This window comes from Prionailurus bengalensis, chromosome C1 (genome assembly GCF_016509475.1).
Source record: "Prionailurus bengalensis isolate Pbe53 chromosome C1, Fcat_Pben_1.1_paternal_pri, whole genome shotgun sequence".
In the NCBI taxonomy this organism is placed as follows: Eukaryota; Metazoa; Chordata; class Mammalia; order Carnivora; family Felidae; genus Prionailurus; species Prionailurus bengalensis.
In genome coordinates this window covers 69,020,058-69,039,969 of record NC_057345.1, presented here as the reverse complement: position 1 = coordinate 69,039,969, position 19,912 = coordinate 69,020,058, and the positions used below count along the sequence as shown (strand labels likewise).

The 19,912-nt window shown below is 32.5% G+C and overlaps 1 protein-coding gene across 43 annotated transcripts in view; it reads right to left on the bottom strand.

Annotated features, from left to right (window-relative positions):
• Window positions 1-19,912, bottom strand: part of ADGRL2 (adhesion G protein-coupled receptor L2) — a 624,038-nt gene that overhangs the window by 48,441 nt on the left and 555,685 nt on the right. For 32 of the 43 annotated variants that reach the window (XM_043575408.1, XM_043575393.1, XM_043575396.1 and 29 more), the window contains 3 exons: window positions 7,978-8,087; window positions 2,770-2,781; window positions 1,042-1,842 (listed from right to left, as the gene is read on the bottom strand). In XM_043575408.1, coding sequence (XP_043431343.1) covers window positions 1,042-1,842; window positions 2,770-2,781; window positions 7,978-8,087 — 923 coding nt within the window. The remainder of the gene's footprint in view (window positions 1-1,041; window positions 1,843-2,769; window positions 2,782-7,977; window positions 8,088-19,912) is intronic. The other 11 variants (XM_043575422.1, XM_043575416.1, XM_043575381.1 and 8 more) reach the window with 1 other exon arrangement.

The window sequence follows — 19,912 nt, the reverse complement described above, 5'->3', positions numbered from 1 at the left end:
TTCTTTTCCACCTTGTTGAAGAGACTGATTTAATCATGTCAAAGTTCCAAAGAACTTTGTGGTTCCTAAAATTTTGAAGTAACTCAGTAATTTGAACATTCCAATTAACTAGGTAAATTGAAATATTCAGCTTTAAAGCACAAATGCTATTGTTCAAATAGAAAAGACATAATGCAAGCTTTATAGAAATATATGAATCAGTTACTTTATCATGAGTATGAGGTAATCTGGTTTTAATGAAATATTCATTTAATTTACCCTCAAAAATTGTTTTCCACAGAACTGAATATAATTGACAACTAAAATGTATTTCCAAAGATTTTACATTACTTTCTAAAGTAATGATCCTCCATAAAGTACCTAAAGAGAACACAAATTGAAAACGTTAGCTTATCCATCTTCATAAATCATCACTTGGGATCATTTAATGCTTAGTCGATGTGTGACAGTTGAAGTCACAGAAATATTTACTTAAAACCATCACTAATTTATCAGGAAATAAAAATGTGTGATTCTACTAGGAAGATGTTGGATGACTCCCTTTCCTACCCAGATAGCAGACACCACAACTTCAGAACACTTATGCCTGACATTGTACATCAAGCCTGACAATTCTCCTGGGATTTCCTAACACACATTTCCCTTAACCACTGGCGCCAAGAAGTTAAAAGGTCTGCACATAGATTGTAATCAATTCAGAAGTCAGGTAGGAATAGGAAAAGAAAAACAAAAAAAACACAAAGCTAACAGGTTCGTAGCTGGTATTACATTCTTAGCAATGCAAAACAAAACCGACTAATGATGTTACAATTTTTTGAAGTCAACATTTAAATGAAAAAATTCAAAGAAAGAAAATGGGCCAAAATAAGGGTAAAATGTACACACTACGTGCCAACATGAAATACCACGACATCATCCTTTGAGCTTTAACCATGAAAAGGGGAAGAAAACGGACAGGAAAAAAAAAATCACAAAAAACCTGAGTCTTTTAAAAGTAAGCTATTCATAAAGACCTGAGCATTAGCAAGCAAACATTCTTACCTTGGGCAGGATCCGGTGGACCAAACTCCAGAGAGTATCGTAAAATGAAGTTATTGTTCCACACGTAGAGTTGGTTATCTCTAGGATTGTAATCCACTGCAGCAATATACTGGTATTGGTTGGGGAAAGGAACATCTACATACTCTCCTCGGTTTAATCGGGTATTGTAAATGTAATCAATTGCATTCTTGCCTGTTTCACTCTCATTGTCTTGATAAACTGACCTGACCACATAGAGGACTCCGCAGATCATAAAAGCATTTGATGCAGCACGTTTGTCATACACAGTCTCCCACGTTGCTTCAAATCGAAGAGTATATGGATTTAGTTGGCTAATAACTATCATTCCATTGTTCTGTTCAGTGGCATAAATGACCCATAAGCCATTTTCATCAACTGCTAGGTCGATATCAGTCTTTCCTCCCCATCTATACGGTGAGGTATCATGATAGTTGGCATAGTTAATTATGGCCTCTCCACTCTTAATTCTAGTCCTCAAGTCAAATTTCACAATATTCCTTGTTCTCTCTTTGTTAAAGAAGACAGCACCATCATATACTACAAATCCAGTACCATCTACTCGATTTGGAAGTTTGTATGTTGTTGTTTGGCGACTGTTTTGGAAATCTTCTAAAGAAGCATATTCTATTAAAGTATCGGTACGATAGGGAGTCCAGGGCATGAAATAAATTTTATCTGCAGCCTGAAGAGGGTCCTTGCACCAAGCACCTGCCTTTTGTTCAGCTTCATATATACATGGTGAATCCACAATTGCTTTCAAGGTCCCAGGGCACACAAAAACTAACAGTCACAGAGAAAAGACAACAATTAAGCCAAGTTAAAAAATTAAACAGGCAAACACAAGTTTTAATGATCATAAATCAAAAGAGAAAAAAAATTTGTTTTATTAACATTTGATTTTTTTGTAATTTATACTTAATACAAGTACCACCTTTCCTTCTTCAAGTTACCATAATCAATGTACCAGCATACAAAGTGGCTGGGGTTTGTTTTCGTAAGGGCAAACCTAAGTTTAAGATCATTCACAGCTAAGTTGACAATGTGCACTTTTGCTGTGTGTTTTCAAGCTTTTGATTTGGTAATTTATACTTTAAAACTTTTAAGCTTTGTGCATAGCAGTGTACAAAATATTTAGTCCCAGCTTTGTACCCTCCTTCCCCTAGCACACTTATAAATCCTCAAAAAGCAAAACACCAAAATAAAGCAAATAAAACAAAAACCCAATGTGAAGGCTTATTTAGAACTTTTATAAAGTTAGACTGAAAACAAAGGTTCTTCAATTGAAGAAACGTAAATATTCGGAAAATGTAATTAGGAACAGAGAAAAGTAAATACAAGAAAAGCAGAGATGAAACGACCAGGAGACCCTGGAACCATGGCATGCTATGGAGAGGGTTCTGGAAGCCAGGCAGGATGACACTTTAATAATAAAATATCCAAAGGTGTCAGAAAAAGAGATAAAGGGTGAAAAAGAAACACAGAATGGAGGAGCAGCTCCCCCTGGCCGACTTCAGAATTTTCACCCCATCACCAGATTTAGCAGTCATATAATTTCACTGTAAACAGTCGACTTCTTTATGAGGTGCATTTATGAGATCCTGCTGATTACTTTAATGTCAGGAGTATTGTGGGGAGAGGGAAGGGAGGAGGTAACATCCATAAGGCACATAACAGGGAGCTGGGGTTCAGACTGTATACGTTATTTACCTTTTTGCTCCACTTCTATTTTAAGCATCGGAAGAGAAACAAAAAAAAAGTGCAAGGAAAAAAGAAAAAAGATTAAAATAAATTGACTATTAGTCTAAGACTGAATTCGTAATAGATGCTAAATATAGGAAGAATAAGAGCTGTACTACTTTGGATAAAGAGAAACACACAACAGGAAAACCTAGCAGGAGAAAGATTCTAAAGTTACATAAAAGAACATAGATCAATCATTTTAGTAGATTAAGGAGGCAATACAAATATGTTGGCATGTTGTTTCACTTAGGGTACCTGAATAAATAATGAAACTCTTCACTAATGCACGGTATATATACTCTTGCCTTTCCAAGTCGCTCAGCATTTTTACCAAGTTTTACTGTATCTATGTATGCTACAGGCACAAATGCATGCAAAGGTATATCATCCCCATCTATCATATGAACTCATTATTAAATTGATAAAAACAGGTAAGCATAACAACAGGAAAATATATTTATAAAAATAACTCAATTGTGGAACTTAGGTCTGATTTAAAGAATACTGATATGGTTATATTTTAACATTCTTTTCTAAGATATTTATGTAAGAAGAAATATATATAATTATGCATCTTAGTACATTTCATTTTTTTATCTTTCATTTCTAGAAAAATCCATTTTAATTATAAGGAAAAAATGCCTCCTTTTCGGAATAAATAAATCTCTCCTGGTACCCCAATAAGGATTTTTAAGGGTGGGGTAACATGGTACCTTTCTTCCCCATTAAGAATTAGTAAATTTACTTATTTAAATTTTTGTATGTTTTATATTATAAAATTCTTATTAAATTCTCTATATCACATATCTCAAACTTGTAGTATTAAGTCTATTTTTTAAAAAAGTAAGCAAAATACATACAAGGAAAAAGCAAGCAGAGTAGGCAAGGAGAAAAAGGAAGAAAGAATTATGGTTAGCTTATTATGACATCGTCTACCATCATCAATTTACACAGAAAGCAAGCTAGCATGCAGCGACAATCATACCGAGCATTCAAAGCAAATACCTTGACTCCACACACCCCATAAAAGGTAAATGCTTTCATAAAACAAACCTGATTAGTACAGTTATATGAGAAAAAAAAAATCCTCCCTCCAAGAAGTCTAAAGAAACGGATTATATAGTCAGGAAGGTTGCTATGTAAGATTCTTCCTGGTAAATAGAATTGTAGTAATAACAACCCATAAAACACTATTTTAGACTGTATGTAGGCCTTGAAGTATGTTGCCTGAATTTCATAAAGTGACCAGATTAATGTCTGTGATTCTCCCTCTTTCCTTATTAAAATGCATTAGGGTGTGCTAATACTCTATCTCCAAATTGATTATTCAAAGATACTGTAGTTGCACATTTCATTAAGATGTCTTAGCTTGATTAATTTTTAAAAATTATAATAATTCATCAAGATTAAATACTGACCTCCTGAAATACCTCAGGGAGAAATATCACACAAATATTTTTGCCATAGGAATAGCGTATAACCTTTTGCATTACGCTACCACCTTCCCATCTGACTTGGTCTACTTAACCACTTTCAGGAAACATACTTGCTCTATCGTGTGTAATTCTGACTATATCAGGTAAAAGTAAGTTCAGTGTTACTGATATGAAACAGTTCTTTTTGTATAAACCACTAGTTCTAAACTTACTCCTCAAGGAAGAGCAATCTTATACCTGCTTAGAATCAATAACGGAAGGGCGTCATGGGAAAATGAGCATAAGAAATCATTAGTGTTGTGACTTCTCAGTCTACATTTATATACAGATCTGTATTCTTTTTTTCAGGAAAGGATGATTTTACTGAGTAAATCAAGTAAATGTAAAGGATGGGAATAATACATTTTAAAATATGTTACATATTTAGAACAGAACTTAAAACAAGTTCAATAAAGAATTTATAAAGTATATTTGTTTTCTATAAATTGAAAACGGCCAGGCTTTATCATGTAATACACTAAAATGACAGTGCATTTACTTAGCAAAATATTAAATAGGGAATTCTTCCTTTGTGATTTAACTGATATCACATATTAAAGAGAATAAAATGTAGATAAATGGTACATAATTTATAGTTCTGATGAAAACAGAAGTAACACCCAAATGTAAAAATGATCTAAAAACTTTTGATGATTGATGAATCACATAAGATATGGGTATTGAAAACAAAAATCTTTATATTATGATTTTTATGAAAACTCAAAGGACAGATAGATATCTGTCAAACCAGCCCAAACTCCATCAACCCAGAAGAATATAAAAATACAATAAAATTAATAAAACCAGCATTCTTCATCACATGCCAAATGTATATTGCAACTTATCTTACAGGACTGTATGAATTAATTCATAACAATACATTTACTATTCTATAGACCAAACATAAATACATGACCCACTAACATCAGTGGAGGACAACTACATGGATATGCAAGACACAAAATTGACCCAAACAAACTTAAGCCTACATACTCTGTACCTGAAGTGACACACTATTTCATTTTGAATAATCTCACATTTATTCACGAAAAATATTTAATCAATAGTAATGGTCATTCTAATGAAGAAAACATAGCTAAAATTATGGCGTAACTTGTATAATTTGATGACAATTTGAAAAAGAGGGCACAAAAACTGAAGCCAAATCTTGACTGTAAAATATGAAAGTATTCTCTTTTATCCTACAAGATCCTTAAGACTTCCTTTAAACACACATATATTCAATTACTAACATTTCTGTTAGCGATAAAAGATACTCTGGATACACACATTTTTGACACGGGCATTATCTGGGCAGGTGTAAATGTCACATATTATATTACATGTGCCTGTCCATAATAAAGAGTAAAACAAACAATAGCATTTCTAATAAACTCTGTTAAGTAAATTCATTTTAAGATTTTCAAAAATCATGGGAAATTTCTGGACATTTTTTAAAAAGGAGGATATAGTTTCAGATGTATGAATTCCTAGAGAATTTGCTTTGGATAGAAACTGGCATAAAGCCAGGTGGTAAATGACATATAATAAATGTTATAGTGACAATTTTCATCAGCTATACAAAGTTTAAGAGGGGTATGCAAATGATACAACGCACAAAAACACTATTAAAACAAGGGGAAAGGGAAAAATAAAAGTGTAAGAGATGGCTATGACAGAAGCATAAAGAAACAAAAGGAGAGGAAAATGGGGAAAAGAGGTAAGGAAAAACACGATCCTACCTAAGATCAAAACAATCTAAAAAGATCTTTTGCATTGAATTTTAATATTAGTGAAAACCATGCAATTTATAGTGTGTCACAACTGTACAGTATATAGGAATTATAATTCTATTTGTTCACATGGCATAATTTGAAAAAAAAAAAGCCAGACTTATTTCTGATTCGTGCAAACATCTAGAAAGGTAACAGCAAATTAATTACTGGTTTTTTTGTTTTTTTGTTTTTTTTAAGGACAAAAACTAAAAAGAACAAATACTTCTCTGAGTATAGCTATTTGCAAGTTTAGTGCACAATATACAACACTTCTGGAGAACTGAAAAAGTAAAATTTTGAAAGTTAGATGTTCCAGAAGATATCCACATTTTTCTTTCTTAAACAGAGCAAGAAATAACTTAAGAGTCTGAAAATAATATTTGCTTAACACTGTTCTTGGTCTATAGACTAGGTTACAGGAACTGGCTCCAGAAAGACAATTCTTGGCAGCTCTGACTGATTCCACTGTTTGGGAATGGATGCTGTATTCCTTTTCTAATTTGAGGACAGAAACCATGATAAATTCAAATGAAAGCAACTTTATGGAACAAAATTTTGGTTAGCTCAAAAGAATACAGTATTCCTCTAGTGGCACAGGAGAATGATTATGTAAGCCACCAACACTACACATAAGAGAAATGGTATAAAGATCAGTGCACTCAGTAGGCTTCCAATCCTACAAATGGTATAGAAAATACTGAAAACATAAAAAGCATCCATTTCACAGTAACACAGGAACACAGAGCAGGGATGAAAAGAAGATAATCTGTGTTTGGCCTTTAACTGATACCCACAAAAAGCCAATTTATCAAAATGTGGGCAGAGGAAAAAGAGACCGCGCCTTCACAGGATGTGTAAGAAAGTATTACTACCATATTGGACATCCTATATCCATCTGAATTCACCCCTCTGGTTTTAGAAATATTGATAGTTTGGACATATAAATCTATCAGAACTAGTGATCTAGTTGTTGAGGTTCTGGAAAAAGCAATTTCATTATTTAGTTTAAATCTATTTTTTTTTAAGGAGAGCAGTGTATAAAACTATCGCAAATCAATAAAACTGCTGTTAAAGAACTCTCAATTCAAATGCCTATGAATTAAGGTGACAGACACCTCTTGTTTTCCAGTAACGAAGACAAAAACACTATCAAACAAACTAGCCTATGAAAATTAGGTAGTATACTGAAACTTTTAGTTGTCTAAAGTGCTTTTTTCTATTGAAAGTAAAGAATACAATTTATCAGTATGAATTCTGAAATTAGGAGGAGAACTACACAGAATTAGAGCATTAGCTAAAGACTACTTATGAAATTTCCAACTGAATTTTAAATGTCCCTCTACAGGATCTAATGGATGTTGTCAAATTAAAAATGGAAGTATAATCAAGGCTTTGTTATGTCTATTTTATTTCCTGTTAAGATTTCAACACAATCTGGTAAAGAAATGCTCCTATAAGGACAAGGAAACAAAACAGGAAAGCACTTGCCTCAGTTACTACAATGGTAGCTTTTACCAGGCACTAAAGTTACCACGACAGCAGGTAGCCATTCAAGTAGCTCACGATTAAAACCAAAGTCAATTCCTTCTTTAGAAAACTGTGAGCCAAACCAATTTGTCAGCAACTGGTATTGGGCAAAAGTACAGATTTCTATCTGCCCTACTGAATAGCTAATTCAAGTTTGTTTTCTGGAAAAACACTAGTCTTAAAAGCCAAACACTTAAGAACACAGACAGACACTTGGCCAGCATCACACTATGGCTTCCTTCCACACTTCATGAAGCTAATTGGAGGCCCGAGTCTGTTAGTGCTCTGCATGCATAATGGTTTTGTAGGCCATAAACATATGCTTCTTTCACATGTGTAGTCTTTCAGCATCAACGAGGAATGCTAGAGAAAGTGAAAACTACAAACTTCATACTTACTGTAAGGGACACATTCATACTGGACTTCAAGATATTTGTATGTTCCAGGACATGGATCAGGAAATACATCTGACCCAGTAACTACTATACACTGTGTTCTATTGTTGCACCTGGAAAACAAAACAAATCAAATTTGTGTAACATAATCACTGACTTGTTTGTTTTTAATAAAGAAATCTAATAAAGAACTGATCTACATTTTCTTTAAGCAACTAGTACCATAAAACAAACAAAAAAAATCAACTGATACCAGGTTGCTCTACATTATTTTAAATAAAGAGCTATAAAAATCCTATTTTTCTTTTTGTTGTAATATTTCTATATCATGGGCCACACTAAATTTTAACTCAAAGTAAAAAGGAAGCAACTAACAGTTCTCTATTATTCTATTACACATTTAATTGGAATTTTTAGCATATTCAACATATACTAAAAAAAAAAAAACTTAACAGTACAGTTGTCATATTTAAAAATTAAAATAACAATTAAAAATGATACCATGAACAGAAACAGAGTCATAAATTGAATAGCTTGAAAGTAAGTTTTGAGAACATATTGAAACAAAGAAGGAGCCAGGTTTTTAAGTTTATTCTCTCAATCGGTTTTGTGATGTTTTGTATTCCAGGCACTTTCTACGTTCTTCCATACCAGATCCCAAGTTCATAGAGCACACCTTCCATGCTCTGGCTTGATATATGACAGGGCACATTGTAAGCAGTTAGCACAGTGCCTGGCACATACTGTGTCTAAAACTGTTGTGACTCTTGTTTTGTTCACAGACCATAATGTGCTCACACTAAATATGGCATCACCATGAACCTAGATTCTTCTAAATTAATGCTCTCTGAAATGAAACATGAAAGAGAATGGCACTAACATGATGTCTATCATGCCCTATTTATTACTATTGGAAGTATTCTCCTATTTCTGTGTTGTGAATTCATGGAGAGTATTAGGATTAAGGTAGAATTTCAGGCAAGATGATATTCATTTAAGTTCTATAAATTTCTCAAAATGTTCTTTTTATAAGCTTTATAAAGGCAGGAACTATTCCCCTTTATAATTTGACTTGATTACAACTCAACACAATGTAATGTTTGCATCGTTTTATTATATTTTCTGATAGTACCTAAATTAAGAAGGCCAAGCAAGCAGAACAAGAGCATTATAACAAAATTTATTCAACAATTTGAATATCAGATATTCTACAGTGCATAAAATAACTGGACTATAAAATGGCAAGTAAAGAATGAAAAAGCGGCTCAGTTGTTTTGTTTGTTTGTTTTTTTGTTAGCACGACAACTAACTAAAGGACAGCAGAAGGAGAACTGCATTAAAAGGGATAGGTATGTTAAGTCAGGCACCTTGGAGCCATCTCAACTCAAACCAGGTGGATTCGTCCTGAAGAGCAGCAAGACCTGAAAACTTCTACAGGACCAAACAGGTACATTTGTAGGTCAAGGTATATACAATAAACTTCAAACAGAAGTCTTAAATATTACATAAACTGTAATATTACTTGTACAGATACAAATTATAACTTTTACCACAATTAATCTAGAATACTGTATGCCATATATTTTTTAAACTATACCATATAAAATAATTTTCAAAAGCATGGACAATGTAAATGGTGCAGTGTCACATTCTTAGGCAACATCATGTTTTACTCTTGTTATCTGTATTTCTCTTCAATTGGTTCAATCATTTGAAGAAACATGCCAATGATTCTCCACTTAGTGTAAATGAATTATTTTAACATGAATCACAGAACCAATTATATACCTTAAAATTTTAAACAGCAGATGAATTTAAGATTCCTCAATAGATCAGTATCTAATAGTTCAACTAATGGTTCATTTTCCTCTTTCTTAGATTTTACAACAATCAAGTTCACCACTTTGTTCAAGATCAAGTTTCTTGATCTTCCAAGATCAAGTTTCTTGATCTTCCAAGATCAAGAGACTCAACCACTACCTGTCCTTATCAAAAACTAAAGTGCTTTCATTTCCTTCCTTATATTTATTCATACCTGCAAGGACCCCCCTTTATCTCATTCCCACACCTTTAAGAAACAAACAAATCCAAACCCCTATGAGTTAGACTTCTCTTTTCTATATTCCCTCGGTATACATTTTATAGCCACTCAACAAAATCCTGCCATGTTTTTGGGTAAACATGGTTAAAGTAAGGGGACTGTACTCAAGGATGAAATGGACCAAGAGTGTGAAGGATTTTGGACCAAGTTCGTGAAGGAGGATATAGCTCAAAGGGTTTGGGAATTTATCTCATTTTTTCAAAAACAAAGATGACATTGATAATTATCCATTTTCCCCCAGATGATCAGATAAGTATGACTGCAATATGAAACCAAAAATATCTTTTATTTCATATTTTTCAATGTCACAGGATGTTTGCAAGAAGTATATAAAGGACAAGTATTTCTGCTTCCATTACATTTTGTTTAAAAGAGACCAACACCATACAATGAAAAATAATTGCTCATATTTACTTTTTCAGATCTTTTTGTGCATTAGTTACCTGACCACAGCTATAAGTTCAAATTAATGTCAAAAGCAATTACCATAATTTATATCAACCACATTTTAATTTCTTTTAATAATCACATTGTACAAAAACACTTACTTTAAGACAGAAAAAGTGTTATAGAGCCATATTTGTAAGTAAAATTGAAGGTAAGGAGGCTTAATGGAGTTCTTGCAAATAAAATGATATACATTTATAAAATTCATAGTTTCCCATGATGTCAAAAATGTTTATTTTATACATCAGGCGTACTAGAAATTAATCTTGAGAAAAAGTGAAATTTAGGGGCTAAAACAGTAAAGTGTTAGCAAGAAGAGGAACACAACTGTAAGAAGTATAAAACTATCAGATTTGCATACCGGTATCTTGCCTCATGGCAAAAAAAAAAATACTGAAGCTTTCAGAGGACCAAATGATGGAAATAAAATACCACTATGTACATTCATTTGTGAATGAAGCGAGAGCCTTAAGTTTCCAAATTCAATAAGTTTGGGGACACAAGAGGAAAGAAAATTCCAATGTGAGCTGTTAGGACTCAGAAAAATCTGAAAACTCCTTAACCCGTATATTGTTAGTAAGATTGTAAAACTGTAAACTGCTATCATTTAAGAAGATAGGGAAAGAGAAAGCAATTAGCCACAGAAGCAAAGTAAACTCCCACCAACTGCTCTGCTTCAAGTTTTCATTCTAATGAAAATGAAAAGGTACAACTAAGCCAAGAAAAGAAAGGCATTCAGTTGCTTGTATTCTCAGTCCTGGGCATAGTCCCTGCATCATGTTCTCCTTCTTCCCCTACGGAAGAAGACTTATTGGTAAAGGTATGGCTCTATTAACCATCACATTATCAGCATATTTTGGTAATACTATGTGGATTCATTATGTTAAAAATGACTTTTCTTACATGTGAAGTGTATAAATTAAGTATGAATGAGAATAAGGCAGAAGAATAAAGGTTTTTTTTTTTAAATAGGTGGATTTTTAGTTACGACTTGAAGTAAATACAATTACTGCCATAAAAAATTAATGCTACATATATTTTAAACACTTCAGATTTAAATAACTGATCTTATTTTACTTTATTTTATCTTGTATTTGTAAAGATGCACAGATGAATTAAAATAGTCAAAGCACTGACTTTCAAAATGTGGTCCTTAGACCAAGGAGCACCACCATCAACTGGGAACTTGTTAGAAAAACACGCTCAGGTCCCACCCAAGATCAACAGACTAGGAAACTCCAGAGGCAAATAACTAACCAGCACTCTGTTTTTTAACTAGATCTGCAAATGATTCTGGCATATGAGAACCACTGTGTTAAGACAAGTCAGACTTCGAATAAATATATTTGGAAACTCATGCTTTTTGCTCTATAAATCTTATTAAATTACAAATGAAACAAAATCATTAGGCTATGAGTATAATTTAAGCAGCAAGTTCTTAATAGAGTTTACAGTGTTAACATGTCTTCTTCTCTTGCTAATTTTAATCAAAAGAATCAAGGGTTTTAGCAGCTGCAATTTTGAGCAAGCAGACTAGTTATTTATCCATAAATTCCTAACATGGAGGGTCTATATTAGTATAATTTCTAAGTACATGTATACCTGACCTGTACACCCATTTTTAACAACTAAAGGCAAGTATAATCTTTTCCTAATATTTGCTAGCCAATGAAAATTTCTAACACTAAATAAATCTGGAAATAAAATTTTTGACAATCTATGAAAAGACACTATGTTTCCTGGAAGGATGTCATTAAGAATGACAACAAAAAGATCCACTGTAATCACTGTAAATTTTTCTATATATAACCTTCGACTTCTTTCTCAAAATAAATTTTAATATGTGGCTAAACTACAGGAAGACAATATATCATTTTTAGAACTAAAGGGGCATAAAAGCAGCCCTTGCAAATAATAACACCACACAGTAAATAAATGTGGAGGTACAGAATAAGCACTCTGTCTCAAATTCTAAGCATTTAGTCATTTTTAATATTCTAAGCATACTTCCAAAAATTTCCAGAAGTTGGCATGTATAGACAAAAAGCTAATTTCACTGATGTGAAAAACATCAGTGTTTTAAAACCTCTATCACAATTTTCACCTATATAATATTTCTACACATTATTTTAGATTGCAACTTTCTATCATATTGAATATTTTTTCCTCTAATTTTCTTACAAATGTAAAAAGCAAAGTACAACATTCATCCTGAGTATTCCATGTTAACTAAAATAAATCCAGTAACAAATGCTTTATAACATTATCAAATTCAAACACCAGAATAAAAGTATTTTCTTACATTAATATTCATAAAACTTATATTTTAATCATAAACTCATCATCTACCATGAAGAAAATCCTAAATCCTACTTTATAGGTCGTAAAGTTGCTTTTAATGGAGCAAAAACCCTGAATTTTAAAAATCAGTTTAAAATTCATTCCTGCAAGTCTTTCTAGTCTAAATGAAAAAAAAAAATTCTATTTGGGAATGAAGTCATTTGTACATCTCAAAATCTTAAGAAAATAAACCCGCATGATTTTGGAGATTAATGCTTTATTAGTTTACTTCTCACGCATAAAAGTATGCTGATAGATTTGTTTTTTTTTTTAAATTTAGAGTGTAACATTTAAAGTCAGTGATATTCTTCAGGTTTGTGCATAATATGTAAGAGAAAAATACAAAGTATCTAATGAATCTCTTAACCATTACAATTAGCAGATAGTAAAAGTTAAAGTATTAAAACTGTGTATTTTACCTTCCAGATGTAATCAATATTCTCAGATTTCAATATTAACTTTCAAAGCATCCACAATCATTTTTAAAATTAGGATAAACGTTGCCAACAAAAAGGTGTAGTTGATGAAAAGGCATTTTATAAATGTGTATTATCATTAATTTACATACTACTACATGGAAATTACCTTAGAAACTGTCATGCCCAAATTAGCAGTACTTTGAAGAAACATTATCTTTTTTATTTTGGAGATAATAGTGAGTCATCACTAATGAAATATTAATAATGCAAACAAACTATTAATATGTTGCTTTTCCTTAATCTTTTAAAACTGAATGAAAGAGGGCTCAATGCACACATTACTTATAATCTTGGAATAAAGTATAAAAAACAACAATATAGCATATCATTTGACTCTGTTCAGAAGTGGAGTCATTTGCTATTTGGGAAGATTAGTGTTTAGAAGCAGAGGCTTTAGAATCAGAAAAAAAACCCTGCAATTTAAGTTACAGTTTGTCTGCTTACTTAAACTATGAGTCCGTAAGCAATGTATTAAACCTTTGAGCCTTCTTTAGAAGTTTGTTTTTAAGGATAGATAACGCAGGCAAACTCTCTGCACAATGCCTCAACAAATATGAATTACTAACAACAATAAATACATCAATAATAAGTACACTCCTTTCTATAAGATGGACACAGATTTGCAAACCTTAAAGGGGCAGAATATCTTTTACTGCTCCAGAGTAGTAGTTCCTACACTACACAAATGATTTCCTGTGTACGGCTTTAAAGCAGGCCCACTATTCATGCAAATTTGTTTCCTTTCCAACTCTAATGTTGAATTGTACAATGCCCAACAAATTGCTTTTACTCTTCTTTTGATTATCTTATGCTCATTATTACACTTTACCAAGTGCAAAGTATGGAGATGAGATTCCATGTGTAATCTATTGTGAGAGGTGTTTTAATCAATAGCCTTGTTCTGCTGATTAAGCAGGGGCTTCTGTTTTGGCAAGATAACATTAGTTTCTCCAGTCATGCTCCAAAAACCATTGGGAATCTTCAGCAGATCATTAGATATGCTACAATAAAGCTTTGGTACATTCTCTTTTCTTCCTTAAATTACTTCTTCACTGTCCCATCATTCCCTGTCTCGATGGCACTGCATTATTATTGCATCTCCCCTGAAACTTGCACTAGAGCTATGTCTCCAGGCCATAGGATGCCATTTTCAATTGAAGCTTCTGCTTGAAAATATAAATTAAGAAAATTTCATTATCTCCTGCCAGGGGCCATTATTCACCACAGTTCTAAGGAAGATTAAAAATGCAAAATCTACCGACTTGAACAAATACTCCAACATTCAACAGAAAAGCTCAGTATATCATGACAGAAACTAAAAATTAATGTTTGCTGAAATTTGGAGTCATCCTCTAGAATCAGTCCAATTCTTTATTGAGCCTATAGGTTCAGGGAAGATTGCTTCAACAATTTCAGTCTCTTCGTGGCATCTGTTACGTTTTAAATTCAATTAGAAAATACTAGCAATAACAGCTCTGTTTTCTTTCACGAGCAATCTTCTATCTTAGTTAAAACCGCTCACTTTTTGGAGACAAAATAAATGCTTTCAAGGTACCGGGGCATCATATGATGACACTCCTTTCCAAAGTGTCATGTATAAGCAGAACATTCACTAGAGCACGCTGGAAGGGTTTAAACCACATCCACATGGGAGATTATTTCTTTTAAATGAATACAACACCTACAGTTGAATTACTGTAACTAAATCCATTCTCTCATTAAAAAAACAGAGTCTCAATTACTAAAAGAAACCCATTATCTTATGTCTGTAAGTAAACTTTATTCTACTCAAATACACAAGAGTAAAAAAATCTAGAAATGTTACTATGTTTCTACAAAGGGCAAAAAATAAAAAGAAACAAAAGAAAAAGGACACTATCAGCCTATACATTTTCTCTGGAGGTGATTATATGCCTGGCACTTAATAGAAATTCAGTAATTGTTTTTGAATGAATGAAATGATGAATGGTTAGCCTGGCTATTTCTGCCTGTAAATAAACACAGTTAGTAGAAAATAAATACCACACATCCAGTTTTGCTTCAATCAGCTGAACCTGATTCTCAGAGAATTCTGTCAGTTTGGACATAATTTTGTTTCATGAAGGCCAATAATACAGCACTTAGGAGATAGACTAAAGGCAGAGGAAGAAAGCTTCCCTTTAAGCTTCCAAATCACTTCATGCACTAACAATTCCAAAAGACCAAGGAACGTATAGTACTATAGGCACTAGAACCCCTCTGACCTTTTGAGTCTACATTTAGAATAAATTTTTATGCACATAATATGAACAGGTAAGTTCCCAATGCAAACAGATTTACTCAAGAAAACTGACGGGATAAAAAAGGAGTTATGTTCCAAGATATAAGGTGACAATCATTTTCACAAATCAAAGAGGGAAACCAAGTTGAATGTTACATCAAACCTCTTATTTTATTATTGTATACAATGCTCTTTTAGCAGCTAAACTTCTATTATGTAGAGCTAAGGAAAGTGGGCTCGCTCTCTTTAAATATTTATTAATGATGATTTGTGAGCCTAACTAATTGCTAGGTAAACATAACATTAGGAAGCCAAATGGTGTGTAATTATTATGGTAAAAGAAGAGGTGTTCTATAGTAATGTTCCCATTTGTCACATAACTATGTTCTCATAATTTATTTAATAATTTGTGTATTCTAGAAGATTTCTACCCATCACGGTATTTAAATCTTTAAGCATGTTAAAATATTATACTTGAAGCATTACACAATATGTCTTGTTAGAACTATTTTAAAGTCACTGAGGTAAAGCTAAATTATAGAAATAAAGTTACTACTAGAATCTCTAGGAAAATATGCTTGAGTATTAATAGTACTTTCATGGATAATTTGGAAAAAATAATTTCTATTCCATTTAGTTTCCTATATGCTGGTGTTCTCCAAATTTTTCAAAACATTCCTGATTTCAAACAACAACAACAACAACAACAAAACTGCCCCTCTTACTAAACCTTTGCAACTGTATTTGAAAGAAAAAGGTATAGAAAAAGCCAATTTATTAATTGGATAACCAGAAGCAAAAATACAAAATATCTTTCTGTACTATCAATATATAAACATAAACCTATTTGACTAAAAAAGTGTACAGTGTGTAACATAAATACACAAATAAATACCAGGTAACCCACAGCAAGTCAACAAAAGCTTTGACAGTAAAATCCTGTTTAAGCCCATGTCCAGAATATCGTCATTCCGTTTTTGAGTATGATAAAAACAGGAATAAAATAAAAGTGACACCTTCCACAATCACGTTGTGTCTGAATAAAATACTGTATCAGGAATTATAACCAGAAAGTTTGCATATGTTAATATTTATAGTTAAATTTGCATCTTAGAAACTTGAAATTATTCCTCAAAAATTCCACATTAATTACAAAAATAAGCATTTGAAATGGCAGTGCGGACTTGCTAAAAACAACTTACTATGTTTTAGAAACCTCTGAAATTCCTTGCAGTTTTTACTGGACCTTGGGGTCAGTTTAATGCAAATTAGGCTTGACTCACTCAGAGCCTTATTAATCCAGTGCAAAATCTCTTGTTTGCAGAAATGCACATTCAACATAAATGTGCTTGCTTTTATTAGCAAAATAAGAAGTATTTATTTACAAAGCATGCCACTGAGACTAAGTTTCATTCACAGGGTTATCAGGTCTAACTACTTAATGAAAGGAATAAGATAATTCAAGTGGGGATAAAAACTATAAAATTTTGAAATACTTAAAAAATATCGCTTCTATGTCCAAATTTTCAAGACTACTGCTTTAAATAATTCAAAAATTTATTATGACCTGTATCAATTAAAAGCAATTATTTATAAAAATGTTAACCTACTACAGTTTGCACTTGCAGAAACTATCACATTTTTAACAAGGGAAATGGGAAATCGCTATGGGATGCCCTAGTTAGATTAAATTAGCAAGAAACTTGTTACCAGACCATATAAAAGACACAGCCTAATAAGACATGACCTTGCAGAGCCTTGGAGCCAATCTGTGATGTTCTTCCTTCCTATAACCCTTGCTAATTATCTGCAAAGTTGCAGACCCTTTTGTCGTGGGTTATTTTTCTTCAAATTGTGAGGGGATTTTTGGTTTCTAAATATTTAATTAGTCTTGTTATGATATGAGAATTGTTGTACATGGCAAGCATTTCGATTTTCATACTCTATTCCTTCTAATTATCCTCAGATTTAGATTGGTCATCCCAAATCTTTTCCTTTTGTAATTATTTACTTCTTAGAGATCATTCTGTGAAGAAATATTTCCACTCTTATGGCTCTTCTTTTTCACAAATGGCTTTTCTGGTCCGTTAATTACCCGCTCAGAGGATTAGAGTTTGAGATAATGCAAAAGAACCTGCAACTAAAAGGAGTTTTAGAGGACAACCGTGAGTAAACTAGATTTTTGTCATCGCTATTTTAAATTCACCTTAAAGATTACTCCCTTGGTTTGGATAGGATTTTGATAAACAAGAAAATTATGCCACAAGTACATTTTTTGTTTCCCAAGATGTTTGATGGGGCATCATTTGGTCAGTATTATAAATCTCTACATATAAAACAAACACGTATCTGGTCTAATTGACAATTAATATAATTTCTGCTTTTACAGACCTCACTTTTATTACAGCACAGCAACAAATGTTCGCAGAACTCCTATACCAATTAAACTGCAAGCAAAGAAATAAAATATTAAGACTCTGATAGCGTGGCTTAAAAAAAAAATTCCATCTATGCAAATCTTAAGACTAAACATAACTTTTGCTAAAGCATTTAACTGACTCAGGAAAAGTTTTGTCATTTTTTAATGAAAATGACTACATTCTATATAAGTGCCTTGATTTTTTTTTAATCAAGAGGCAAGAAAACACTGCTATTCTTTACCTGAAGTGAATTCTTTTGGCATAAAATCTTTTACATATTTTACTACTATGATTTCTTCATCAAAAACTTTCAGCTAAATCCACTTTTCTTACATTACTTTTATTTTAAAGTAATCGATTTTACTCATGCAACTTATGAAATATTTTTGTAGTAAAATATGTGACATAGCTTTTAAACAAATGTATAGGAATGCCTTGTGTAAAAGGAGGCGCAAAAGAATGAGTAGTTATCTTAAAAATACAAATAAATTAATGTTGGAGCAGAGTATATAGAGTTAATATTTCTCCAAAAGGTCAACAAAGGGAAAACACTGCCATTCTGAAAACAAAGTGCTACATAATTGTTCTACAAGGTATGGATGTTTTTATTATCTAGTTTTAATGTTGCATCCCATAAAAACCATTATCTGTGTTTTCCTTATGTTGTTCTTGCTCATCTAGAAAGATGCACCAGAACAGACTTCTCACAGAAATTACTATGTATATATCTTGAACTATTTCTTTCTTAATATGAAGCACCATATGAAGGACCTTAAGTCTCTGAGGCAGAACATTTTTAGAGCTGAGGACACTAGGCTACTAGCGTTGAACTGCTGTTTTCCATCTCACAGCGGTGCTCTCTATACAAGTCTAAGAGTAGCAACTTGTTGTCCTGTACTTAAGTGTGAGGGAGGCAAACACATTTGCAGGAAGCATCAGGTAAGTAGGAGGTACAGAGAAGGCCAACACATAAACTATGCTGGCCAAACAGTATAATATACTTTCTTCCCTGATTATCCAAACCGGAAGTGATCTTTGTCTCCTTTCCCTATGGCAGGAATGGTCTATATAACTAATTTGGCAATTAGTCATATTCTACTTTGTGTCATCTCTTGTATAATTCACATTTTAGTTTTTATTTAACTTGGTAAGTATGTTCCATGTTTAGAATTAAGTGATATACTCGTTATGTTTTGTTTACATTCTTTTGCAGACAACCCCTAAGAGTGCCGGGCACTTATTTGTATCAGGTCTTATTTCTAGGACACTAGTCTTCCCTCTCCAGGTAGATGTTGTTAAGTTTCTTTTAAATCCACCAGAATGCCCAGTCTTGTTTACAGCAACAAGTACTCACTCAATAAATACTTTCTAAATTAGAATTCTCACTCTTCTATTTTTTTATTCAGGTTATTTTTTCTTTTAATCAAAGGAACAACTCAAAATGTCCTGTTGATACATACTAGTTGTCATTTCTTTAATAAAAACTGTGGAAATTTGGTACAGATGTTTACCTAACTGTTCTGAAAGACAAGAGATGAAAAACAATAAAGGCAAAAAGCTGGAACCACAGACTCATGGGATACTCTTAGCAGTAGAGCAGGTGTGGAAGGCTAAAAACAATCCTTAATACCTATAATCTGAATATAAATAATTGAATTCATTAGAGACTCTATAAAGAGGTGGATACTTTGTGGTTCATACACTCTCAAAATTAATGGAGTCTCACCTGACTGATAAATAACATGGCAAATTTCACTGGCCTCCTTATGATAAATCAGAACTAATCTTTAATCATGACAAAATATTCATAATCTAATCCTTTTATCAAATTGACTATCACTGCAGGAGTCTCATGTGTTTGCACAATTAAAAACCCCGTGTTAGCTGTATA